Below are 27,834 nucleotides of genomic sequence, written 5' to 3' on the forward strand. Positions count from 1 at the left end.
CACTTGTCTTTTTCACTCTATCTTTCCATAAGTGTATTTTTCCAGAGGCTACATAACATGACATCACAACAGATTGAATGAATAGACAGATACCAGAATCCCACTATCTTCTTATTTATTTAAAGATTTTATTTATTTATGTATTTAGAGGGAGAGTGGGGGGGGAGGGGCAGAGGGAGAGAGAGAATCTCAAGCAGACTCCCTGCTGAGCACAGAGCCCAATGCAGGGCTTGATCTCACGACCCAAGCCGAAATCAAGAGTCAGACGCTCAACCCACTGAGCCACCCAGGTGCCCCTCAAAATCCAACTATCTTCTATTAAGCAAAACAGTAAAGATATTTTCAAAAATGTAAAAACAATGCCACTCTTATCTCAAACTCTTTTATTGTTGTTCTGGAAAATATAATTACTTTTAGTTTTGAAAATATCATTTATGTTAACATGCAGTGGAGTTTTTTTTTTTTTTTAAGTTTTATTAACTTAAGTAATCTCTACACCCAATGTGGGGCTTGAACTCACAACCCTGAGATCAAGAGTCACATACTCTACCGACTGAACCAGCCAGATGCCCCAGGAGTTGTGGTTTTTTTAAATGAATTGATAAATGCATATTTTTAAAATCCCTAGTCTTAATGTCTGCTGTGGCAAATATTGGTAACTATAACTCCAAATAAGTTTTTTGGGGTCCTCAGTAATATCAAAAAGTATAAAAGTATTCTAAGACCAAAAAGTTTGAGAACCCCTGAGCTAGCTAATAGTAGTTACCCTTTATTGAATGTTTCCTTGTGCTAGGGGCTTTGCAAAGCATGCTACATTTTTCATCTCTTTTAATCTTTGCAACAAAGCTAGAAAGTAGAGGCTTTACGAAAAAGATCTTACTAGCCCAAGGTCTCCCAGCTGGAAGTGAAAGAGATAACCAGGCCCTTCTGACTCCAAAGCCACACTCTTGATTACTGGACAGTACTCCCTCCCAAATTAATTCTTTGAAAAAGGTATCTCACTGCTCTGAGTCTGTTTCCTTATCAAAAATGGGCAGAATCCTACCTACCCGGCAGGATTCTCTTAAGAGCAGAAGAGTTAACGGGCATCCAAGTGCCTAGCAAGGTTGCCTACCACCCAACAGACCCTGAGAAACCATTAACCTCCTGCCTTCCTTCCATTCCTTCCTTCCATTCCCTCCTGTCCTTGGCACAATGTTAGACCAACATGGCTCAGTGACTTCCCTTTTCCCCTCTAGATGGTCTTCAAGCCGACAGAGAGGCTGATGGAACAGAAGGAGTTGATGAAGATATGATTGTGACCCAAAGTCAGACCAACTTCATCTGCCCCATTACACAGGTACTGTCTCCTTCTTCCTTCCCAGAAAGACAAAGCAATTCACTTCATAGAGGCACAAGACTCGTGTTTGCTTTCTAACTTGATTTCACATCTCGGGTGAGGAGGGAGGAAAGGAAAGTGATGAGGTCCAGGAGGCTATGGGGGAGGTTCCCCGGGCTGGCAAGACTTTTCAGTCAACCGTGCCCTGAGGGATCGAGGAGGAAATTCTTGGCCCACGAGCCAGCTGACATTGGTGCCACGGTCTCCCTGCATTTTCCTCTGTGGCCATCTGCCCCAACAATGATCTACGATCAATGAGCCACGAGACTGCGAGGTTGAGCACGGGAAGCCCCCAGATGAGGAAAAAACAGCTCTAAGTAATTGGTGACTTGGAGAAGTTACTGGAAGTGGATCATTATCATTCCTGAAAGCTGAATGTCTCCTTGATTGCAGGTGGAAATGAAGAAGCCGGTGAAAAATAAAGTGTGTGGCCACACCTATGAGGAGGAAGCCATTGTGCGCATGATTGAGTCCAAGCACAAGCGGAAGAAAAAGGCCTGGTGAGTCGGCGCCGGAAGGGAAGTGAGCCTTCCCAGTGGTGGTCAGTCAGAGGTGGTGTGCCCACGCTAGACAAAAAGACACTTCCATGTCCCCCCTAAAGCCCACCCACCTCCCTCTTGGTGTAAGCACGGAAGCCGGCTTTCTGGAAAAACAATACACGACGGAAAAATGAGTAGTCTGCTCAGGAAGAAGCTGAAGCAACTTCAGCCACACCTTCGAAACAGGAGAAAAAGGAATTGGGTGCAAGTTTCATCATTAATTAATAGGAATGTTCATGAAATTGTGCTATAGCTTGAGAAAAGATTAAGCGGAACTATGATACTAAGAGATTTCTTTTTCCCCTTCTGTATGTACTTACACAAGAAGGAATGGCAAATTCTTTTGCATCCTGCGATACAGGTAACTTGGTTAAAACGTTCCGAGATAAGATTTGTATCCAGAGGTCTTGATCGAGATTGAATTGTCAGGGAAAACCTTGCATATCTTTAATTATTTAAATAACTTTCTGAAAGGTTCAAGTAAATTTATGAATCACTTCAGTGAGAAAAAAATTTTTTTAATTGGAATGTTTGGAAAATCTTCCTTTTACCTGTATTTTATATGTATTTCCACCCCCTGCCCACCCCCCACCCACGCATTCCTACCCCTCTGGCACACAACCTTGGAGGACCGTGGCTCCATTCCTGTGATAACATGGAATCCTGGGTTGGCTAGACTCACTATAATTCAGTTTGGCATTTCTCGTGCTCTTATCGCAGATTTGACGTAGGAATGGAATTGCAGGTGTGACCAGTTCTCAATGGACTTCTGATAACAGTCACTTTGATGTGTGGCTCTTTTCTCCATCACCCAGAAATTTGCTGGTCCAGACCCAGAATTGGAATTCCCCAGCACTCCTCCTATGGGCGTGGACTTAGAGCTAGGGTATTTGAGACTCTAGATATCTTGATGGTCATTCAGTCAAGTCATTTACCCTCTTTGTCCCCGAAGAATGCCCTCATGACTGCAAAATTAAGAGTGTTGAGTACATTTGTATCTGTTTTGAGTCCCAGCTTAGAATTGAGATGTTGTATTTCCCTAGTGAATCTTCCATTTTCCCTGTGAATATAATTTCCTTTGTTTCTGGACTTCTGAGCCTTCCCTTTCTACTGACTTTTTTCGGTGTTCATTCTCTGAAAAAAAAACCTTTTAATTTGCGAAAATGATAATTGCTGAGAATAGATATTCCCAGATAGTTCTGTTTCACAACTCTTACTTTCTTAAAGTTTATGATATTCTCCCAGAGTCAGATTTGGAAAGAGCAGGCACTGAGAACAAAGCACATTTCTCACAAGTCCCAGGATGGGGATGGTGACTTCAAGAACAGGCTCACGTGTAAAAGGATCTTCCTAATTACATGTTCCACTTTCTAATGTCCTTTGGCTTTTTTGAATTGTACGTGCTAGTTGGAAGCACACGAATAACATTTGTCATTTAGAAAAATGTCTTTTTCCTGTCATGCTTCTATAACATGAGCGCAGATTCTGCAAACTGCAGATTCTCATAGCTTGATAATAACAATTAAGTCCAAGTGGAAGAAGTGTGGGAGGTTCAGAGAGAATGTAGTATTTTTACTGGGCCTTGAAAAAGGGAAGGATTTCAGAGAATGATGAAGAAGAGTCCTTCTGGCCAACAGGCTCGCCCCATTCAGAGCCTGTTCTACTTGGTGGTCAGAAGGTACGGTCGTGATTACTCTTTGTGAGAGGGAGAATAGAAGGATGCTCTGGACAAGAACAGTAGAACAGTAAGGAGAGCGGTGTCAAGATTCATTATAGAGATGTTAAATGTCATGATTTCTTTGGTTTCCTCATCTATAAATTGATGATAATGATTGTAATTGCCTCCCTCGTATGTTTGAAATTTGAATACGATCTATGTGAAGTACTTTCAAGTCCTTGGCCCATGGTAAGACTCAGTAAACGGTACCCTTACCCACCACCGCCACCCTCATTCTTGCCGCCATTATTCTGTAGGCATGAGACAACACTGCAGGGTTTTGAGGGAATCAGGTGAGTCAAGCTGGAGGTTAGGAAGTTACTCCAAGACAATTCAAGAGATGGATAAACAAGGCATGAGGTGACAGCATCAGTGAGAATGTGTTTGCAGGGGATTAAGTTACCAATGATGGGGGCCTCACTGAGGCAACAGTCTGAGGCAGAAGGGAATGAGAATGGGGCCCGTGCTGGGGGCACAGCTAGCAGGATTTGGCAACTGAGAGTTGAAGGGAGGAAGAAGGAGTGGAGGATATTTCCAGAAGGGTAGCGGGCTCGTTAGCCAACAGAGAGGGCAGGAGTGACAAACACATTTAGGAAGGATTATGAGAGGCGCAGCTTGGGGTCCTAGCGACACAGCCATTTGGAAGTGTCCCGGAGGCCCAGAAAATGTGAGGTGTTGAACCTGGGAGAGAGCTCTGAGCTCAAGACGTCACTGAGAGGTAATGGCTGGAGGAGGCAAACCCACTCACCTGCCGCCCAGGGGCAGCTCTGGGCGGCAGGTGAAAGCCGGCTGAGAAGCACCAAGGACAGGACCGTGGCCTGGCTCCGGGCAGCATGGGGCCCGCGGCCAGCCCTGCTCTGCTCACCGCCTCACCCTCAGCACCCGTGGACCCTCAGAAAGGCATTGCACGCATTAAAAGAGAAGGCAGTCAGAGGAACAAGACCCCAGGGAAGCCGTTTGAGGCGTAGCCCGACGAGACAGGAAGAAGGAGGGGAGGCGCGTGTCCCAGGAGCAGCGGGGCTGTGGGCAGAGTCCTGGAGACAGGCTGCACTTGGCAGCAGATTACACCTCAGGGCCTCTTCATCAGCTACTCCAGAGCTTCCTGACTGAGCATGAAGCAGTGTCATTTCCCATGATGCATGTGAGCCCAAGGAGCAGTTCTGGGTCCCCTTTGTTTAAAAATGCCTGTGACACATCCAGTTTGAGAAATCTCAGTCCTTCCTCCTAGATGGCTCTAACGTTACATTTTGTCAGACTGGAAATCCAGGTACGTTGTATGACTGGGCACTGACTGGAATCGTCCTGGCCATGCTTCGGTGTCTGCGAAGATCTCTCTCCCCTGGCTTGAGTCAGGATAGAATTGTGGAGACTTCGGCCCTCACTAAATACAGTAGTTAAAACAATTTCCTGAATAACGGCCGTGCGTTATCTCCCTAACAGAGCTGCCTTATGATTGCCCCAGTAATAAGATATTTCCAGTGTTCCACAGTCATGTCGTTCCTTTTTCGCTGAGGAACAGGAACTGTGTTTAACCAACAGTCCCATTGAACAGCACGTGCAGTACAATGAAGTTGAGTAGGGATGTGTCGTTGAAGAGCGGAGCGCTGGTGTTGCGCTCACTGTCCCTAGTTCACTCTTGGCCAACGGGCCATTTCGCCTCTCAGAGCCCCCATGTCTTCATCTGCAGAGCAGAAAGAATAACAGCATCTCCCAGGATCTTAGGATTACAGAAACGGTGGGGAAATTCCAACCTAGGCCTGGACCAGCACATTTCTTGGCAGTGGAGAAGCAAACCACTTAAGCGAAAGCTCCTTTGGAACTCCAGAACGCAGTAGGGTTAGAAAGGTCAAGACTGTCAGTGTTGTTATTACTTACCTCACCGCTTAGTGACACGTTATTTTAGACTCAGAGGAGGGAGGACAGAGTTACTCGGTGTATTTAGGTATGATGGGAACCCATCCCACTCAGACTTCCAGAGGTATCCGTAGACCTCCTCCCAGAGCTGGATTGGACCTTGGAATTCTTGGGACCCAGATCCAGGAGCTCACAGGACTCCGAATCTTGTACTTTAGAGCTGACACTGAGGCCAAGGTTCCCCGCAGCCTTCTGGGACCCCTGAGACCTGGGCTCTCTTTGTTCAGTAGACTCTTTCATGCTTGCTCTGTGCTCTGATGGAATGTTCTGCCCTGTCAGTGACCCGAGTTGAGGACCCAGTCTCTCCTTCGAGGCCTGTAGGTCTGACTCCTGCACAGCGATGACTCGAGAGCTTAGGATTGGGTGTTGCCACACCTAACTTGCTCACCAGAACGTCCTGGGGATTAGTGCACTAAGGCTTATATAGAGTGTTATTTCTCCGGAGGAGGAGTGCCCTGATTCAGTATCATGTCATTACGGCCTTGTCTTACCCTTTGTAGCTGAAAAACTTGTGTTTGTTTATTTGAGATGGGGTGAGAAACAAGGTTCTCCCTCCTCTCCCGAATCAACCTCTCCTCCAGGAAGTCTTCCCTGAACCGTCACTCAGGCTGGGCAGAGCGCGCCTCATCAGGCTGCCACGGCAGCCTTGCATCGTGGCTCGCCCATGTCCCACCAGCACCCTCAGTGGGCTGCCTCCTCTCCACAGGCTTCTTGGGAGCAGAAGCTGCGGACTAGAGTCAGGGCCTCAACCCTTGTCGCACATTGCCCTCCTTATTTCTCCTGGCGACCCCACGTTCTATGTCATCTTCATGGCAGAAGAAACTAAGGCACGAGAATTAAAGCCACTTGCCCAGAGGGTCACAGCCAAGAGGCTTGAGCCCACGTCTCTTTCACTCTTGAGCCTGCGTTTGTGTCAAGAGGCCGTCAGCTCCCCTTGGGAGGGCTTTTGGGTGAATGCCTCTATCCCCCAGAGTTGATCCCTTAGGTGAGGTCAGACTTCTTTGTTCGGGACGCACGTCACCCTGGGCTCCATCCCATTGTCCCATTGTGAGGAATGAGCCTGCAGTGTGTGGTTGATCCCATCAGACTTGCTCAGAGTCCTCTCACGCACCGACAGGGCGGCTGATGTCACCAGGAAGTCCTCCCCACCTCAGTCCCCACTTCCCCCTCTACGCTTATTCACCATCCGGCCATCGGGGCTAAAGACTTGGTACTCGGGAGTGGGGAGGACCCCAGGCCGGCCGTCACAGTGCATGTTCACCAAGTGACAAGTATGAAGTGAGGGTGACCCCAGCACATGTCATCCCAGGGACCTACTTTGAGGTGCATTTCTGCGTCACAGAAGTTGAAGTGATGAAAAAATGCCCTTTCTAAAGTCTTGAAAGTGTCCGTATCCTTCTCATAATCACAGCTATTTACTTTCACAGTTAAAGAAACAATTCACTTTGAGAAACCAGTGTAGGACATGTCTCAAGCGCCTCCAGGCCTTACGCCAACACAGAGCCAGATGGGCAGAAGGATGCATAGTTGGGCAGACCACGTGATCCTCTTTCCCATGAGGGCCTTTTTACAGTCACATTTTAATACACGTCCCTGCCCTATGGGGCACATTTCATGATTTTAAAAATAAATATTGTTAGCACGCATATTATCTATTACATTGATTAATGCCTTTCTTATATAAAGATGCCTTGGTCCAGAAAGAACAGCCAAGAAGACGGTTCTCCTTCATGTTGAACAGTTGGGCTTCCTACCACTGGACAAATCAGAGTTCCCATGATCAGCTTTCTTCCGCTTCTGGTTTCTATCTTTTGTCTTGTATTTATTACTTTTGATCTTGTCTTATAGCTGTTATTTTTTGTCTTAATATACCTGTGCTTTTCGGAGAGTTGTCTCAGATCACTGGGCCAGAGCTCTGTGTGGGCAGGAGTCTAAATTTGTATTGCACAGTTGGGTGCTTAGAACCCAGCACAGAGCTGGTCAAGTGCGTGCACAAATGCGTGCATGTATGCATTGGATATATGCATGATACAGAGAGATCAGCCACTTTAAAATGTATCGGAAGAATGATGGTCAGAGATGCTAGTCTTAGGAGATAGCGAAGGGGACGCAGGGTAATATTGAGCACCGTGTTGCCTGTAGCCCTGGGAAATAGGAATTCTGCCGCCACTTCAAATCTGAGGGCATAGAGGCTCAGGAAGGGAACATTTGTTGCCTGTGGTCTCATAAGGAGCAAGTAGGTGTTGGCCATATTCAGAACCAGGTCACCTTAACTCCAGACACTGGGCACTCTACCCTACCCAAGTCTGCTTCATGCTGAGAGGAAATCAGGTGACTTCCTCCGGCCCGCTGCCTTCAGAGGGGGCCACATCTAAACAGAGCCGCGGCTTTAAGTACCTCCCCCCCTTCCATGGGTGACTCACACACTGATTTCTTCAGCCACAGTTTTCCCCTGAGTTTCTGCCAGCCCACGCAGTCTCTCCACCGGGAGGACGGGTGGGCATTTCAGAGGGAACATAGACCACCTGGGACTCCTGACTCCATCCCCCTTGCTCCCCGTAGAGATAAAGGGTACCCCCAATGAGCCCATCGGCTGGGGGCCAACCCTGATGAAGCTCAGCCCTTCTCTTCCCTTACACTGTGCCTCTGACCCCACAGCAAGTCCTAGAGGTTTTGTTTCCACCCTGAAGCCGACCACCGCCTGCAGCCCCGGCCATGCAGCCCCCTGCCCCGCACCGTGGCGGGGCTCTCCTACTCTTCTGCATTCAGCAGCCAGAGCCGGGGTTCCTAAACATAAACCAAATCGCATCCTTCCCCTATCTCAAACCCTCCAGGGTGTTCTCTTCATATTTAAAATATAATCCAGGGGCGCCTGGCTGGTTCCATCGGAGGAGTGTGCGACTCCTGGTCTCAGGGTCATGAGTTCGAGCCCCACGTCGGGTGTAGAGACTACTTAAATAAATAAACTTAAAAAAAATTTTAATAATAAAATAAAATCCAAAGCCCACCTGACCCTCTCCAAATGCCCTCCGTCTCTCCCCGGGCATCTCAGCCACACTGACCTTGCTCTTTTACTCCAGGCCACCAAGCTTCTGCCTTCTCAGCTCCTGCCTCTGCCAGGGCCACACGCAGCACTTGTTCTAGATAAGATCTCAGTAAGGCTTGCCCTGACTCCAGCTAGAGAAGTCTCACCCCACACTCTGTCCCTTGACCCTGCTTCTTTGTCTTCAGAGCACTTAATGCGAGTGAACTCACAGCACACACACCCTGGTGACTTAGTGATGATCTCTGTCCCTCACTGGAAGGCGAAGTGGGCCCTGTTTGACCCCTTCCTGTGCTCTCGGCCCTGGGCAGCGACAGGCTCAGATAGGCCCTCAGTGAATAAATGAGTCAGGGCACATCGGTCCCGATTTCTAGAACACTCTCCTTGTGGCTAAAATGTCTTCATGTAAATACTTGTATGTGAGAAGAGTTTAGGCCGAAGGCATCCAACTTAAGTGATTTTCTTCTACTTGACAGTTGCCCCAAAATTGGCTGTAGCCACACGGATGTGAGAATGTCTGATCTCATCCAGGATGAAGCACTCAGAAGGGCCATTGAGAGCCACAACAAGAAGAAAAATCGTCCACCCGAGTAGGAAAAGCACACCTCCCTGCAGGGATGTCCGCAGCCTACCTCCTACCCCAGCCCCGTGGAGACAGCAGTGTTTCTCAGAGCACCTCGACTGGCTGCATAGCATACTTTGTTGGGGTAAAACTTGAAGGTTTTAAGTGTAATTGGAAGCCTTTTTCTATGTCACAACAAAAATCCAAGCATATGATATTGTTTATTTTTGAGTGTTCTATAATTTTAAATAAAACTTTGATTATCTGCAGCGTGTCCTGTCTGTGCACCTCCCAAGGTATAAATTGTTCCAGTGGTGCAGGCGTGGTGGTGCCAGGCCCTCCTACTTCTAATATTTCAGGCTGTTTTTTCTTGTGGTTGTAACCAAACAATGTCTTTCGAAGGATATTTAACAGGGAAACATGGAGAAAGACCCCCATGGCAAGCATTGTCTAGCAGCATCATAAACGAGAGCATGAGGTTATAAAGCAGAGCCAGCTTACTGACCTGTATTTACTTTGTGTATCGACAGTTCCCAATGGGTAAATGCTTCTGTTTGTCATCCTGACTGACGGGCAGAGAATGCTCCGGTGAACAGGCTTATCAGTGCAATGATACTGGGTGCCCCTAATGGAAATTTCGCTACGGCCCTCCGAGAGCCTGAAGTATCATTAGAAACAACCACATCCTGACTATCTCCGCCTTGCTCAGTGGCTCTCTGCAAGTGGCTTCAGGTTCCTGGGCCTTGGGGTCTTCAACCGTGACATAAAGATGTTGAGCAAGATGTTCTCTCATGTCCTTTCAGCCCCAAACGTCTGTGGACTTAGGACCAGCCAGGTCTTTACGTTGAACATCTTTGATTATATTCTGTGTCATGAGTGCTCATCTATTAAATAATCTCCATAGCAACCTTTTATCAACTAGAATATTCAGTTAAACCAGACAAAGCATACCCTGCCTACACTAGGAAACTAAGAAGAGCTAACAGGGGCTAATATTTATTGAGTACTTACTGTGTACCAGGTGCTAGTCCCAGTGCTTTACATATATATGTTCACTCCTGTGATCTTCACTGTCTGCTGAGAAAGGTACAACTTTTTTTTTTTTTTAGATTTTATTTATTTATTTGAGAGAGAGCACAAGCAGGGTGAGGGGCAGAGGGAGAAGCAGGCTCTCCGCTGAGCAGGGAGCCTGACGCAGAACTCGATCCCAGGACCCTGGGATCATGACCTGAGCCGAAGGCAGATGCTTAACCGACTGAGCCACCCAGGTGCCCGAAAGGTACAATTATTATTCTCACTTTGCAGATAAGTAAAATGAGGCACAGAGAGGTGAAGTAACCTGTGGAAAGTCACAGAGCTCATAAATGGCTGAGCTGGGACAGGACCTCAGGTAGCCTGGTCCCAGAGTCTGAATTCTTAAACCTATACTCTCCTCCTCCCTATTGGTTTATTTAGATCTAGAAATATACTCAAAAGTTCACATTTAAAAAGTGAAGCTTCTGTAAATAAACAAAAGAAGTTCATTAAAATGTAGGAAATAACTGGAGTTGACATTTACTAGGGAGTGAAGGCCATGAAATAATACATATTTGATATTTAAAAGCATAGTCTAGGGGCACCTGGGTGGCTCAGTCGGTTAAGCACCCGACTCTCGATCTCAGCTCAGGTCATGATCTCTCAGGGTTGTGGGATGGAGCCCTGTGTCAGGCTCCCTGCCAAGCAGGGAGTCTGCTTCTCCCTCTCCCTCTGCCCCTTCCCACTGCCCTCTCCCCGCCTCTCTCTCTCAAATAAATAAATAAATCTTTAAAAAAAAAAGCATAGTCTAAAATGGCAGAGTTAATTTTGAAAACATTTCGTGGAATTCAGAAATGAGGGTGACATTCAGTTGTCTACAAGCAAAGTCAATTTGAATTTCTTAAGATGCTTCATCTGAATCAGACTTCCTGAGGAAATGATTATGTTTCAGCCAGAACAAACATACTTTTAATGGAATGTGGTTCTTTTGTGAAATACTTTGTTTCCTAAACAGATAGCGGCAAGCATGAAATACTTACCCAAGATTTGATTTTTGTTTCCCCCACTCTTGGTGTGGACACCAATATCAATCAGAAAAGCGCAAAATGACACCATTCCACTGGGGCAAAGGTACAGTGTTTGTATCCTGTGAAGTTTTTTCCTTCGTTTAGTCTTCAGAAGCTATGTTTCATGAATTTGTCTAGCCAGTTAAAGCCTTGGAGGTTTTATATAGACTTTCTTTGAAAATTTGCCATTTGGTTGTCATTATCAGTCTGGCATATTTGTTAAATTTCTGTTACACGAGTTTTCCCAAAAAGTGAAGCCTTTTCTTCAAATGAAGTTGTATTGCGTGTTGAAAGGGGGGCAGCTCTAGTCCAAGAGGAGTTTCCATGCCCTTGTGCCCAGGGCAGCCCCGGAGTCCTGAGATTACACAAGGCCCCGGGAGGGACATTTGAGAGCCCTACCAGACTATAGCGAACTCAATTTTTTTTTCCAAATTTGACTGATTTAAGACTTGGACAATTGTACCCACGTGGCATTTTTTTTTGTTTTTAATGCCAGTTCCTCTCAAGAACTTCCAATTAAGTTTAAAACACTCCCACAGACTCCAAAAGATAAGAGAATTTATCTGTCGCCTTATACAGAGCTTCAAACATGGAGCGTCCAGCTTCGAGCGGCTCCTGCAGGGAGTGCTCCTTTCCCCTGAAGACTCCCGGACTGAAGTTTTTTGTGAGGACAGAAATAAATCACAGGACGGGCCGGCTCCAAGGCCACTGTGAACTGATCTCTGGCTACACAGTAGGCTTCGGTCTAAGTGCCTCAAATGTATCACCTAAGTTAATCCTCCCTGCAAGCCTAGGAGGCCGTTGTTAACCACCCCCATTTTACAGATGGGAAAACCAAGGCTCAGAGTCATGGAGTCCTTTGTCCAAGGTCACTCGCCTGTACAGGGTAGAGCCCGTATTGGAACAGAATGGTGAGTGCAGAGGCAGCCCTCTGACCCACTAGGCTCTTGGCCCTGGGGCCGCAGAGGGCACATAAACCATCAAAGCTGCACTTCTATCCCGTCTTTATTGCCATCACTGAGACCACCATTTCCCTGGCTTGCAGACTTCTGTCCTCCCTTCCCTAGTTCCCTCTGCAAACACCCCGCCCAGTCCAAGCCCTCCCTTCTTGCTTCACACGTAGACTGTTCTCTGACCGCTCATCTTCCCCCTTGCCCTATTACTAACCTACTAGAAAACCCATGGGGTCATCTTACATCCTACCCAAAAACGTTCCTGTTCTAAGGAAAGATGTTCAGGCCTGGCACTCAGGATTCTGCCACAAAGCAGCCCCACTCCCGTGACGGGATAGCCCCTGGGCTCCCCAGCGCTCCGGCCCTCCCCTTCTTTCAATGGCAGGGGAATTTTCCTGGCTGGCTCCTAGCGGCCACCTTGGCTGAGAGTCACTCCATCCCACCAGGCCCTAGAGTTTTCGGGTGAACTAAAAGATTTGGACTTGTCCCCAAGGTTTCCGCAAACTCTACGATTCTGTGTCTTGTGTTCAATGAATCGGTCCTGAGGGAAGTGTCAGCCCTTTTGAAGGAAAACAGGCTGACAGCGAAATCAGTATAAATTTGAACCAAATGTATATGACGCCTCGTCAACTAGTCATCCAACAAATACTTTTTAAGGCCCACTTTTTGCCATGGTTTGTGTTAGTCTCTTTGGATACAAAAATCGCCCCTCTGGAAGGCTTACTGTCTAGTTGGGGCCAACAGATACTTGAAAAACAAATTCCACAAAAAGTTATATGAGTGCCACGTGTAGGGGACAGTGGCACAGAGAAAGGGAATACAGGAAAATTCTTGAGTAACCCCAAACTGTGTTTTAGGAAATCAGGTAACAAGATTCAAAACAAGAAGTCTGCGGAACCTGATTGGGAGAATAGGGAGTGAATCACGAGGGTTTTATTGGAAACTCGTGACGTTTGGGAGATCTGCCTACCAGCTTGTGTCGGACTCAGGGGAAGGGACTAACCTCTGACGAGAAGTCAGTTAAACCAGCAGAACAGGACCCCTCACACCATGCTTAGGGAAAGGCTAACTGGTGCGGCCACTTTGAAAAGTTTGGCTTTTGAGAAAGGGGTTAAATATAGAAGTTACTGCACAACCCAGCAAATCTACTTCTAGGTATCTACCCAAGAGAAGTCAAAACATGTTTCCACAAAGACTTGTGTATGAAGTAGCAAGACTTTTAAGAGCAAAAATGTGGAAGCCATCCAAATGTCCAGCTGGGAAGTGGATGAACAAAACTGGGACTCCGAACAGTGGGCTATTACCTGGGGGTCAGAAGGAATGAGGTACTTACGAACTCGCACCATGACATGGCCGAACGTTATGCCAAGTGAAAGAAGCCTGTCACAAAGAGCATAATGTGTCTGAATTAACTTCATTACATGAGATGTCCAGAAGAAACAAATCCATAGGGACAGAACGTCGATTAGTGGTGGCCTGGGGCCAGTGGGGGTGGAAACGGGGAGTAACTTGCACAAGGGAATCGCTTTGGAGTGAAGTACGTGTTCTAAAACCAGATTGCACAACTCTGGATTTACTAGAAGTCCCTGAATTCAACACTTCAAACAGGCGAATCTTATGGTGTATAAATGATACAAATGAGCTGAGTGAGGATTGCTTTACACAACAGGGAGGAGAGAGCCTTTCTTCAGGGTCATGGTCACGGTCAGATAGAGCCCTAAATTCAACCGGTGATCAAACCTCTATCAATATTCTCAGAAGTGTTTTTGATGCTTAATCTTAAAGATCAGAGTGAAATAAGAATTCTATTCAAGCCTCAATCCCTAATCACAGGATTAGAAGTAGCAGTTACTAAAGAAGTGTTAAGGGGTGCCTGGCGGGCTCGGTTAGTAGTGCAACCCTTGATATCAGGGTGGTGAGTTCAAGCCCCACAGCGGGTGTGGAGCCTACATGAAACAATTTTAAAAATAAAGAACCGTTCAGGGTTCATGAGAGGATAAGATTAAATAATGACCAATAGCTCTAACGAACTTAATTTTACTTATTTCTATTTCTTTATGTCCCAATTGTATATGCATTTTATAGGCAGTGATCCCTAATAGTAACCAATAGTTCTAATTAACTACTCTTTGTTGTTGTTGTTAAGTATAATGGGGTGAAAATTCTGGCCATTTCTTTTCTCTGTTCATCCTGCTATTGGGAAGGAAGACATTCAGTCCCTAAAGACGACCTTGTAATCATTCAGCGGACGGCAGAACGACCCAATATAACAATGTCATAAACATTTATGACCACAGAAAGGAACATTTAGTGGGGACTTTTTTTAATGAACAAATACAGAATTGGCCTTAAAACAAAAACAAAAAGAAAAAGCAAGATACAATTATGAAAGGAAGCAACCCAAGGACCACCCTTCATCATAAACAGAATACAAACCAGAAGTGGAGTGCTGTTAAGAAGGGAGTCAGCATGCTACTGGAATATTCAGGAAAGTTGTCATTCACAGTCCAGGGAACTTGGCCATCAAGGCTCCACGGGGCCGGGAGCTGAGCTTCTAGGCTACTTATGGTCACCACGGTTCACGAAGAATGTGGAGACTCTGATTAGCCCAGAGAACAGCAACAACAAGGCTAAGAATGATGAAACATGGATGCTATGCTGAAAGGAATTGGAATGTTTTTGGCACAGAGAAAAAAAACTGAACCTTCTGTTTTGTACAAAACATGGGAACTCTGTGAGGAAGATGCTACAAGGCAATTGGCAGTAAGTGCCACAGGAGGGCCAATTAGAGGATCTTCGATACTCGGAAGAAAAATTACTATTAGTGTCTAAGCGCCAGGCTCTCCTCTGGGAAACCATGGGCCCCCAGGGGACTATGGTTAAAATTCAGAAGGTTTATGAATTCGTATGGGGGAAATAAAAATTACATCTTTACTTTTATTAATCTCTAATTGGAATTTAGCATTTCCTACAATTATAAATGTAGGCAACAGGGGCGCCTGGGTGGCTCAGTCGTTAAGCGTCTGCCTTCGGCTCAGGTCATGGTCCCGGGGTCCTGGGATCGAGCCCTGTGTTGGGCTCCCTGCTGAGCAGGGAGCCTGCTTCTCCCTCTCCCTCTGCCTGCCGCTCTCCCTGCTTGTACTCTAATAAAAAAAATGCATTTTAAAAAGAGGTGGGGGGGCGCCTGGGTGGCTCAGTCGTTGGGAGTCTGCCTTCGGCTCAGGTCGTGATCCCAGGGTCATGGGATGGAGCCCCGCGTCGGGCTCTCTGCTCAGTGGGAAGCCTGCTTCTCCCTCTCCCACTCCCCCTGCTTGTGTTCCCTCTCTCGCTGTGTCTCTCTCTGTCAAATAAATAAATAAAAATCTTTTAAAAATTTTTTAAAAAGGTAGGCAACAGACTACAGTCGAATTAGCAATACCTGCAACTTTGTCATCCGTAAAAATGATAAATATTTTCGTGTTGCAATCCTGTTGCTGTAAAGATAAATTTATACTCACCTCTTTTAAAATCCAGTACTTCGTTCCCTTCTGGCAATGATGGCCTAACAGAAATGGGATTTGCCCTCTCACCTTTAACAGCTAAAAATCTGGACAACATATATGAAAGGTGGTTTTCAGACATTAGACAACAGGATATTGGACCCTGCCCTTGTTTAGCACCTGGAGAGTTCCCAGGTGCCCTCAGAGTGTGTGGGGGGGGGGGGGGGGGGGGGTCCTAGAGGGAGCCTGGTAGGCAACAGAGCTGAAGATTCAGGGAGGTAGAAACTGCAGAGCAGAGGACTGGGGGGAGACAGCGGCCCAGAGAGGGAGCTCTGGAGATGTGCAGAGGGTCTCCCTGGAGTCCTCAGCTGAGTCATCACCAGCTCCAGCCAGTGAGGAAACTACCTCAGGCCAGGCAAGAACCTCCCAGATCAGAGGGAACAAAAATCTAAACTCACACAGGCCCTAGAATGTTCCTTATCCCCCCAGCCAGAGCGACACAAAGTTAGCCCTGGACTAAAGGATGCTCTCATTCTGTGTAACAATACTTAAAAGCAAGTTTCAAAAGCGGGGGTAGGCAAATTTTCATGGGAAGGGGCAGCCACTGAATATGCTCAGCTTTGCAGGACAGACCTTCTTTGTTGCAAGTTTGTAACTCTGCCTCGATAGCATGAGAGCAGCTCAGACGATATGTGAATGAATGAATGATGGTGGCTGTGTTCCAATAAAGCTGTATTTACAGACACTGAAATTTTAATTTAATATAATTTTCACATGCCACAAAATACTGTTCTTTTTTTCCCCAATACCCTTCACCAGAATGAAAGATAAGACCCTACATCATTGAGGGGCACTGGGGTGGTGCAGTTGGTTAAACATCCCATTCTTGGTTTCAGCTCAGGTCATGATCTCAGGGTCGTGGGTTCGAGCCCTGCATCAGGCTCTGTGCTCAGTGCGGAGTCTGCTTGGCCCTCTCCCTCCTCCTTTGCCCTTCCACTGCCTACCCTACACACACATACAAAAGCACAAGCACATGCCCTCTCTGTCTCAAATAAATAAAATCTTTTTAAAAAAGATCCTACATCACTGAAATGATTTTTCTGCTAGATGTAGGAGTAGTACTATGAGTAAATAATTCAAGGTTGGTTGGAATACAATATAGCACAAGGATGGAACCTTTAGGAACAGAGGGGACTTCAGCACCCATGGGCTGGGTGATGGTGGTGGGCGCTCCCGTGCACTTTCTGTTCTCCTACCACACAACATACTTTCTACCTTGTGACCTCTTGTGTGTGTGTCATCTCCCTCCCCTGGCCGTGTTCTCATTTTTTAAAAAAGATTTTATTTATTTATTTGAGAGAGAGAGTGATCCAGAGTGAGAGAGAGAGAGCAGGAGGTGGGGGGGAGGGAGGAGCAGACTCCCCGCTGAGCAGGCGCCCCTTGGCAGTGTTCTCTTGAGGATGGAATCCACATCTGAATCATATATATTTCCTATGCATCAAGGTTTCCCTGAATGAGGTCGGGACCACCTTTATCAGACACTTTGAGGAGCTTGTTAAAAATGCAGATGCCCCAGGGGCACCTGGGTGGCTCGGTTGGTTAAGTGTCTGCCTTCAGCTCAGGTCACGATCTCGGGGTCCTGGGATCAAGCCCCGTGTCGGGCTCTCTGCTCAGCGGGGAGCCTGATTCTCCCTCTCCCTCTGCCTCTCCCCCTGCTTATGCGCTCTCTCTCTCTGTGTTAAATAAATAAATCTTTTTAAAGATGCAGATGCCCAGGCTCCACTCCAGGCCCACTGAGTCAGAATCCTGGGAGGCAGATCCAGCAGTCTGCATTTTAACCAGTTTTCCAGCTGATTCTGATTCATACTCCATGTGAAGACTGTATGCACTGGCATGCAAAGAAAAGCCCAAACGAATTAATGATGAGTTCATAAAGCCAAACAGAACAGCATATAGATACACTAGAATTACAGCTATCTAAATACCATATTCTTAGGTCAAAAGCTCCAGAAGATCATAGATAGATACAAAGAGTTGCACATCTTTTTCTTTCTTTTCTTTTTAAACAATATTCTGATGAGTCAAAAACCTGGTGACACACTTCATCCCAATTCCATTTATCATTCCCTTCCCGCCTTTTCAGATTTCACTTCATGGATTGTTTTTTAATCACCCCATTTGGCAGCATCTCTTCATCTCCAATCCCCCAGGGCCTTGGATATGTGCTAAAGTCTCAATTAAAACAAACCAGAATAAAAAACCTCTCAAGCACCTTTCCCTTTCCAAAAGTTCATACACATTGAAAGCATGGAAATGAACTAGTGTGATTCCCAAGAGAGATCTCTAACAATCTCCCTTTGCTGGATCTAGGTTCAGTTGATATTTTTGGCGTGAATATTGGATTCTCCAAGAAAGCAGTGTTTCTCAAACTCCAATGGTTCAAACTCCCTCATCAGAGTTTTTTGCCGTATCGACTTGTGGCCTGTGTTATTATTTGCCTAGTTTTTTACTTTAATCAAGTCACTTTAAAAAATATGTTTGGCCTTCTCCTAAATAATAATATACATGAAATTACATAATTACATGAGATTACAGGTTAGATGCGCTAAGTATATTTTAAGCATATTAAAGTAAGTATGTAATTACTAAAATAAAAGAAATACATGTTCTTGAAACACCTACCATCCTCTTGGGTGGCCTTTTGGGAAACTCCTGCATAGAGTCCTGCTAGAGGTCCAGGCCAGCCCCCAAAGCCTCCCCACACTCACCAGGTTCTCTTAAGAACCTCCCTCCACACACTGCCAGCACTGAAAGAAAGAAGTCCCTCGAGAGGGCACTGACACCAGCAGGAAGCTTTGGCTGTTAATCATCAAGGCACACCCACCCACCCACTGTGGTTGGGATTTCAGCATGGATTGGCAGAAAGAACAGGCCCAAGAGGGGGTTTGTGCTGACCAACGATCCGAGTTTCACTGGGGGAGTGTGAGCCGGGGAATCTTTGTGAGCCTCCGGGGCTGCCCGTCCTGGGTCACGCCCACAGAGCTCAACCAGGCATTCCTCTTCCCCCCTCCCCGGGTCAGTAACCCTGAGCTCACCAGCATGTCCCAATTGTTTCCTTGAGGCAGGTGACGTCCTTGTCAGCCATGGGAGCTTCCTAGGGAGAAGCCAGCTCCTGGCCCCGGAAGCACTTGCATTCTACAAATCGATTTTTCCTGTGGGTCTGTGTTTGCGTTTGAGGCAGTGTCCTGCATCTGACCACGTGTCCAAGGTGACTATTTTATGCCAGCAAAGGAAAACAAGCTTCACACCTCATGGAGCTAAAGGTGAGGCGACAGCTGGCTGATGGTTCATGATTCACCCCAGTGGATGCTGAACCACAGGCGTGAAAGGGGCACATAGCAAGTTACAGCTGAGAACCCGGGTTTGGCTACTTGGAGAGTAACAAGGGATTGCAACATGTTTTTAGCTAACCTCAGCTCTGCAGAGCTGGGCACTCAGGGAGTAAGGTTTAGGGAAGTCAAGCGTCCTTCGGTGCTTTTCCCAGAACAGCTGGGCATGTCAGAAGACAAGCGTTCCAATTTCACTCTCTTTCTTACTAGCTCTGTGACCTGAGGCAACCCCATTAATTTCTCTGCACCTCTGCAGCTTCACCTGTGAAAAGGAGGGATCACCCCCTACTCTGCATGCTTCCTGGGGCTGCCCAGATCCAGGGAGACGAAACATGTAGAAGAAATTGAGCACTAATCACAGAAGCCTGGCTGGACGTCTCAGCCTAGGTTCCTGCTTTGGAGGCAAGTGCGTTTTATTTGAATATGTGTGAAAGCATGGGAATTAAATAAGCTGGAAGTATCAACCAAACTCACAGTGGGCTACCTGGGGAGTGGGCGGTGGTAGGAGGAACCAGGTTTGAGGGTGGGGCAGTTCATTTTCCTAAAATGCATATTCATATCTTTACAGTTAATTTCGTATTTTTCAAAGACGATCGCCCAGAGGTGAATTGCACTACCAGATCCAGGAGGCAGGCCCAGTCCTTCAGGAGGGAGGAGGGATAAGAGGGCCTACAGTGCTCAGAAAAGATTTTTATTGCCTGGGGGAACCTTGCCTAGGGCAAGGAAGAGACCAATTTGGGTAAATGGGAGGGAGCAAAGCCATTCTCCCAGGGGACCTGTGTGAGCCAAGGTCCTGAGGCCAGTCTGCAAAGGAAGGAGTGAAGGACAGGGGCAGTCAGGTAGAGGAGAACCCAGAGTCATACTGGGGATTCACATGCACAGAGATGTACTGGTTGCCAGGTCAGTACGTACTTACTGTCTGAGTATGCAAGGCCTGTAGAAAATACTAGAAATGTTAGCACTTGTTTCATTTAAGAGACAATGGAGAAAGAAAACTCTCAGATTTAAAGAGGGGGGAAAAAAGCCAAAACCATAAGCAAAAAGACCCAGGGAGAGTTAAACCACAGAAAATGTAAAAAGAAGCTGTGCTCAGGGATTTAATAAAATTTCCACATCTTAAAAGTGCACTGGGTGGGGTCTGGGAAGTGAAAGATGGAGTCATTTGTATCATCATTTTCTTCCCCAAGGAAGTCAACCAAAAGCCACTCAAACTGTGGGCTTCGGCTGATGGAGGAAGCAAGGGGTGGGGAGGAGCTGCACCTGCGCCGGGGGTGAACTCTGACCTCTTCCCACCCAGACCAAGGAGCTTTGCAGGAGACGCACTTGGAGCTCAAGACCAACAGCTTCCCACCTTCTCCGGACGCCTCTTCCGCCCAAACTGCCAGGGGACAGACAAGGTTGAGGCCTGGCGTTCTGGGCCACAGCCTCCCTCTGCCCCCCAGACCAGGAGCCCCGAGACTCACCATGAGGCGCATCCTTGACCCCTCTCAGCCTTGAGCCTCCAGGCTCAAGACCTGGGATGCAGGAGTTAACACGCTTCCCAGGCTGGTCACCCCACATGGGCTGGGGGAAAGGATACCCATTTCCCGGAGTCCCCCCCCCGACAGATTTACCAACACACTTGTGACCCACGTGTGAGACAGAGGTTTATGCCAATAACTTAGCCAACGCCGTCACTTTGGATTTGCAAATCTGTTCTATGAATTTGAGCATGCAGTTGTTCGAATTTGTTTTTTTTTGCTTTTCGAATGTGTGCGTGTGCACATGGCGGGGAGGGGGGTGAAAATACCTACCCTTCTTAGATATCGTGGACTCTTGCAGATGCTAAAGCAGTTTCCCGAGGAGACCTGGCAGCAGCAACTCCCAATCCAAGGGTGTAAGGCCCAGCTTTGCCACTGGCTAGATGTCTACTTGTGATTCTTTATGTCCCTTGGCCTCAGTTTGCTCAGCTGTACAATGGGGGTTGTTATGAGGATAAAGGAAAGAACGGATGGGACGTATGAAGGCAGGAGGAGTTATTAGCAGTTTCATTCCATAACTAGGCACTGGGGAGCTACGGGGTGCCCAGCATCTAGGCTCTAGGGGATACAGCAGTGAACAAAACAGACAAGAAGTGAGGGGAAACGGCTACCGAACAGTCAGATAAGCAAATGCAGGAGCGTGGGTGGTGCCAAGGGCCAAGGAGAAAAATAGAGCAGGCAGGAGAAAGAGTAGACAAAGTAGCAAATAGAGTAATGGGGGGTGGGGGCAATGATCGCAAACAAGCTGTTCAGGCAAGGACCTGAAGGGGGCGAGGACGTCCTGGCCGTGCGCATGCGAGGTTAGCCGATTCCACGGAGAGAACCCCCCACCCCTCGAAATGCTGTTGCTGTTGACTCTGGGCCTCCATTCCCACAGGGGCTGGGGGAGGCTGGGGGCTGCTCTGGACTCCTCCCAAAGGGGCTCTGTTTTAACCGATATTTTATTCCACACACTCCCCGGACCCCGCGACTGTGCCTGAAGACGCCGCTAGTCTTGGCCCAGCACACTTGGCTCCCTACCCGGGCTCTGGCGTTCTGTCCACGCCATCCCATCAGCCTCCATGTTCCCTATGGCTCTGCCTGCGGGCCTCGCCCACAGCTCCACGTCCCTAGCCTGCCTGTGGCTTTCGCAGGTGCCGTTCCCTTGGCCTGAACTGTTCCTTGTGCCCTCACCTCCTCCTTCTACAGGGCTAGGTCCCCCTCCTCATTCAGGGTCTCAGCTTAGCCCTCTTTTCCTCCTCCAGGCCTTGCTGACCCTCCAGCCCCCACCCTGCAATCGGCCTTAAGCGCTTGGTCTCTTGGGCTGCCACCGCAGCCTACGCGGCCCCCATCACAGCACAGAACACGGCGCGTCCTTCGGCGCATAGCAGGTGTACCACGGTATGTATTAAAGGAGAAAAGCTCTCCTCCCTGAGGGCATTTCTCCCTCTAGCCTCTCTTGGGATTTCTCTCCTGACCACCCCCGGCCGGGCCACACTGATGGAACACTGTGGGGCGTTTCCTCTTTCTCGGGAAGCTTCCTGTTGGCACGGGTGAAGGAAGAAGCGCAACCTTCCTCCTGGGGGGAGGGGACAGGAGAGGGGTCTTCCTGGGGTTGATCAGTTATCTGGTCCACGAGTCCGCCAAGGGGTTCTCTCAATCACTGAAGGTGACATGAAGGAAATCACAGAGTTCCAGAATTAGCTGGGCTTTCATTAATATCAACAGGAACCCTGAGATTGGTGAAAATGGAAGCGTAAGCTCAGAGCACATCAAGTGAGAAAAAGTGAGAAAAGAGAGTAAGCCCTTGGGAGATCCCTGTGAGCTCAGAGCTAGAGCATTTCTTCACCTTTTCATCACTCATGTGCTGGGGACCTGCCTCATGCCAGACCCTGCCAGGCCCTGGGCGTGGAGAGATGGAAAGGTCCCTGTCCTATGGGGAGGTGGGGGGGGGGGGGGGCTTGAAGCAGGGATCCAAGTGGGTGCAGATGAGTCTTGTAAAGGGCCCAGAAGGAGAACTTCTAGATGGTGCTTTGTTGCATGACAAGATTTAACTCTGCCCTGCCTGGAGAAGCCAACAGTGAATGGACTTGCAGCCTCACAAGGGACATCTGGAGCTGTGTTCCTGGTGGTTCGAGGTTGGAACATTCCATGGAACAGTGAAGAACACAGGGAGGGTGCAGGGCCATCTTAGACCCAGCAGTGGTTGTCTGGTGCCCCTGCCGTGCACACGCTGTCTGCGACCAAGGCGCTCCTTTCCCCGGCTGCCGGGAGCGCTGGCCGCTGAGAGCTCCCAGCTGAGTCTCTCTGCCTTCCCGAGGGGCACCTCCCAAATAACGACTGCTTGATAGGGGGCTACCATGGGGCCAACTCTTGAGGGCCACGCCAGCCCCGGAGCTGCGATGGGCTGAGGCCTCCGTTGTAGCTGCATGGCGCATCAGTGTCCCGATCTGCTTCCTCTCTCCGCACCCCCACCCGGATGCTGGCCCCAGGAGCACTCTCAACACACCTCCATGCAAATCTCCATCTCGGAAACCCTTTTCAGGGAACCCGACACAAAAGAAACCCTCTATTTCAGAGCTGCTACGTACACTGTACATCAACTCCGTTGTGGGTCCCACTGGCAGTGTGGGCTGACTTGGGGACGCCTGTGACTGTCATCGTGCCCCTGGGAGGATGCATCATTCAGAGGAAAGAGAGAGTCAAGGCCATCGCTATTCTTTGCGGAGCTGTGGACCTCAGGATTTCCAGGCTGGAAATGTTCTCATTCTTTCTGGCAGTTTCACCCAGGGCTTGGCAGCCTCCACCATCTGGAAGTTCTTTCTCATTTCAAACTGGAATCCTTCCTTCTGTGATGTATCCCCATTTCCTCTCCCCTTTCCTCCGTGGAGCTGTATTCCTGCCAAGAAAGAAAGTTAAAAGGGAACAGAGACATATGGATTTCCTATTAAGACTGACGCCCACATTTTAGGAGAACAGAGGAAGGCGCTCAAATTAGGGCAACGGAAATACATTTGCATGGCACCAACATTTGGAATTTTTTTTTTTAAAGGTAACCCAAACAATGAGTGCCTCTTTTTGTCCAGCTTATTAAACTTTTAGAATATTAGGGAGATCCTGGAGACCCCTCCTTAGAGGTAGGGTAGTATGGAGAGCCCCAGAGTTGGAGTCCGGACCTCATGCATTCAAAACCTGTTTCTACCACTTGCTAGCAGGATGACAACAGCAGTGTGACTATGGGGAATGCACGATCCCTTTGAGGCTCAGCTTTCCTTGTCATATGGTGGGAAACGCCACACCTGCTTCTGTCTCAGGGTTATTGAGAGTTAATGGGAGGACATGAAAAAGTCCAGTAAGCCATTAAGCACGGTCGTAGGGTGAATATTCAACACTGTCCATGACAGTTTCCTGAGCAACTACCAGGTCCAGAGTCCCACCATGTTTTTTTTCTTTTTGAGAAATTGACACACCAATACTAAAATTCATATGGAAATGCAAAGGACCTAGATCTGCCAAACAACTTTGAAGAAGAACCAAGTTGGAGAGCTAATGCTACCTGGTTTCAAGTCCTGTGGTAAAGCTCGATGTGGTATTGGCATAATGATAGACAAAAGAGAGTCCAGAAACAGATCTACCCATATATGGATAACTGATTTTTTTTTTTTTTTTTTTTTTACAAAGGTGCAAAGGCAGTTCTGTGGAGAAAGGATGGGCTATTAACAAATAATGCTGGGACATTTGGATACCCCCTAGGCTCAAAAAATGAGCTTGGGCCATACCATGTGCAAGATAAAAAATTTAACTCAAAATAGATAATAAGTATAAGTGCAAAACCTAAAACTACGAAATTTCTAGAATAAAAAACATAAGAGGAAAACTTAGTGACCTTGGGTTATGCAAAGATTCTCAGGTGTGACTTCAAAAGTGTCACCCATCAAACAAGTGGGTTAATTGAACTTCATCAAAATTTTAAAACTTCTGCTTTTTAAAAGTTACTATTAAGTGACGGATGAGATAAGCTACAGACTTGGAGAAAATATTTGCAAATCATATATCTGCTAAAGCACTTATATCCATTATATATAAAGAACTCTCAAAACTCAATAGCAAGAAAACACGCAACACATGTGTAAAAAATGGGCAAAAGATTTGAACGGACACTTCACCAACAAAAGATAAGCAGGTGCCGAGTGATCACATTAAAAGATGCTCAATGTCATCAATCATTAGGGAAATGCAAATTAAAACCACAATGTGATACCATGATACGTATTTTAGAATGGCTGTAGTAAACCAAATGTTCATGTTCCCCACAAATTCATATGTTGAAGACCTAATTCCCAGTGTGGTTGTATTTGGAGGTGGGGTCTTTGGGAGGTGATTAAAGTTAGATGAGATCATGAGAGTGGAGCCCCATTGTGGGATTGGTGCTCTTCTTAAGGGGGTGAAGAGACCACTGGTCTGCACACCGGAAAGAGAGTCCTTACCAGAACTGGACCATGCTGGCACCCTGACCTCAGACTTCCAGCCTCCGGAAGTATAAGAAAATAAATTTCTGTTGCTTATGCCACCCGGTCTCTGGCATTTCTTATGGCAGCCTGAGCAGACTATGACAGTGGCTAAAAGTAAAGACTGCTGATACTAAGTGTTGTCAGGGAAGTGAAGTAACTGCAACATTCATATACTGTGAGAATGTAAATAGTACAACCTCTTTGGAAAACACTTTAGCAGTTTCTCACAAAGTTAAATTATATCTACCATGATCCACCCATTCTCTTCCTAGGAATCTGCCCAAGAGAAATGAAAACATATGCTCACACAAAGACTTGTAAACAAATACTCATAGCAACTTTATCTCTAATAAACACAAACTGGAAACAAGCCAACTATCCATTAACATGTGAATGGATAAACAAACTGTGGTACCTCTATCACATGGAGTACCAGGCCCAGACCAAGGCCGTGGGGGGCCCCCTGGGCAGTGGGCTGAAGGCCCAGCACCCAAGGTGGAAGCTTGCAGGTTCCAAGTGGGCTGACTCTCTGACCTAGAGCTGGCCCAACCCTGCACAACTGGACCCTCAGAGACTGCCCAGGCCCTAGAGCAGAGGTGGCAGCCAGTGGGGGTCTGAAGCATGGGTCTGAGTACTCACCTGGCCACTACTTGTCCTATGACCTCAAGCTGATCCCTGAATCCCACAGGAGTATGATTCTAACTTCAACTTAACTTCCTGTGGAATTCCCCTTGACCCCTGACCCTCCCATCAAAGCCTCCCCACTCGGGGCTGCGTCTGCCTCATTATCTGGTTGCTCCATGAAGGTGGCCACCTGCTTGTTCACCAGTGTCCCTAGCAGGTGGCACACAGTAGGTGTTCAATACATGTTGCCAATTGCTCAAAACATCTACTGTGTGCTCGGCACTTGGCATATGACAGCTCATTTAATTTTCTAAACAATCCTGCAGTGTGGGTCTAGTCATCCCCATTTTAGAGATGAGAAAACTGAGGCGGAGTGAAATGACTTACGGGATCCTGACACACAGGACTATGAAGAGGCGGTGCTGGACTTTGAACCCAGCTCATTAGACTCCGAAGCCCCTGAGTTTGCTGCCACCCTGGGCTCCCCGGCCTCTACCGAGGGGGTGACTTTGCCTAACCTTGCTCCCAGCAGTGTTGCTTCTGAGAGGGCTTTGCGGACGATTAAAGGGTGAGCTCACCATTCGGAGTGGAATGTGTCAGGCTGGTGGCTGGTGAGTGGCCTCTGGTTCACCTGACTGGCTCATGTTCGGGGTGTGTCACCTGTGAACTTGGTCGGGTTTCTAGTAGGTTCCCACGGAGATCGGCCTCTCCTGGGAGGCGACTCATGCTGCCTTTCCTCCCTGACCACGCGACGACCCCACTCACTCTTCCCAAGGCCTCAGCCTTCAGCCCCACCGCATCACTCAGGGGAAGTCAGAGCTCGTAATTATTTGACTAATCCTCATGTGGCAACACACTGGAGCCTGTTTTTTTAGCACGAGGCAGAGGGAGAGCTTTTCTCCCTCCAGCCTTGCCTTATCTGGGTTTGCAGATGGGAGACGGGCACCTCCTTCCCGGGAGCCCAGAGATGTGGAAATGAGGTGCTGGGTCTCCCAACCCCGGGAACCCACAGCACCCTGTGGATTATCAGTCTCCCGGGGCTGCTGTAACAAATTACCATAAAATTGGTGGCTTAAAACAATAGAAATTTATTTTCTCGCTGTCCGGGAGACCAGAAATCCAAAATCAAGGGCCTCTTGGGATGATCCAGGATAAGATCATCTCAAGACGCTTAATAACATCTGCAAAGACCCTTAGGTCGCGCTCACAGGTTCCCAGTGGGCAAACATTTTCGGGGGGCCACCATTCAGCCCCTACCTCTCAGAGGTTGCCTCTGCCAGTGCCAAATAATGGCACAGACACTCCCCTCCTTGCTAGAGGCTTCTGCCATTTGTTCTTTCCTCTCCATCCCTAGAGTCACTGTCCTATTCAGTCCCTTTCTTCTATTGCTGGGACTGGTGCAGTAGGCTTCTAACCTGCTCCACTTTCATCTCTCATTCTTTTTACTGCTCCAGAGGGATTTTGCTAACCACCAAATTTCCTTATATCACTCCTGCCTCAGACACTTCCAAAGAGCAAGTCCAATCTTCCGGGTGTGATGTTTGAGGCCCTGCCCAGCTGCCCAGCTTCTCATCCCGGTCTCTGCCTCTACCCTCCACCAGACCCACCAACACTGTAAGGCCTTGAAACAGACTATCCCCTCACTTTGAAATGCCTTTTGCTTATGCTCATTGTCCATTTCCCAGCCCTCCAGCCAGAAGCCCTGGGAGGTCATCTTCAGCCCTGCCATGTGTCCTGAGCTCCTTCCTGGGTCCCAGCACTTGTCACTCACCAGTGTTGTTCACTGACAAGCCCAAGGCCTTCTTCAGTAGAGGTGGAGCTCCTTGAGGGTCAGGATGGCACAGCCTTTACCTTTGTGGTCGGCATCATGCCCATCGCAAAGCTCAGCACATAGCACGTGCTGGACAAGGTTCACGGTGTGAATGGCCGAGTCATGGTAAGTCACTTAGAAGCAGAGATCCTGCTTAACTCATCGGCTTAATTCTGACAGCATCTCGCCGCCCCCCTCCCCCTCCCACCGCACCTACCTTAAAGTTGTAGGAAATGAGCCCCTACAATGCACAGCGGAATACATTGAAAAAGCTCAGCTTTTGAAATTGGCTGTAACTCAAAGCAAAGCCTTCCTTGTACAACTTGGGCAGGTCA

At 47.8% G+C, this 27,834-nt stretch overlaps 1 protein-coding gene across 1 annotated transcript in view; it reads left to right on the top strand.

Annotated features, from left to right (window-relative positions):
- NSMCE2 (NSE2 (MMS21) homolog, SMC5-SMC6 complex SUMO ligase) overlaps nt 1–9,418 on the top strand; it is a 212,005-nt gene extending 202,587 nt beyond the window's left edge. The window contains exons 5-7 of the mRNA XM_021688798.1: nt 1,239–1,339; nt 1,772–1,878; nt 9,068–9,418. Coding sequence (XP_021544473.1) covers nt 1,239–1,339; nt 1,772–1,878; nt 9,068–9,185 — 326 coding nt within the window. The 3' untranslated portion in view covers nt 9,186–9,418. The remainder of the gene's footprint in view (nt 1–1,238; nt 1,340–1,771; nt 1,879–9,067) is intronic.
- The last annotated feature ends 18,416 nt before the right edge of the window (nt 9,419–27,834 follow it).

Source organism: Neomonachus schauinslandi, chromosome 4, assembly GCF_002201575.2.
Source record: "Neomonachus schauinslandi chromosome 4, ASM220157v2, whole genome shotgun sequence".
NCBI lineage: Eukaryota > Metazoa > Chordata > Mammalia > Carnivora > Phocidae > Neomonachus > Neomonachus schauinslandi.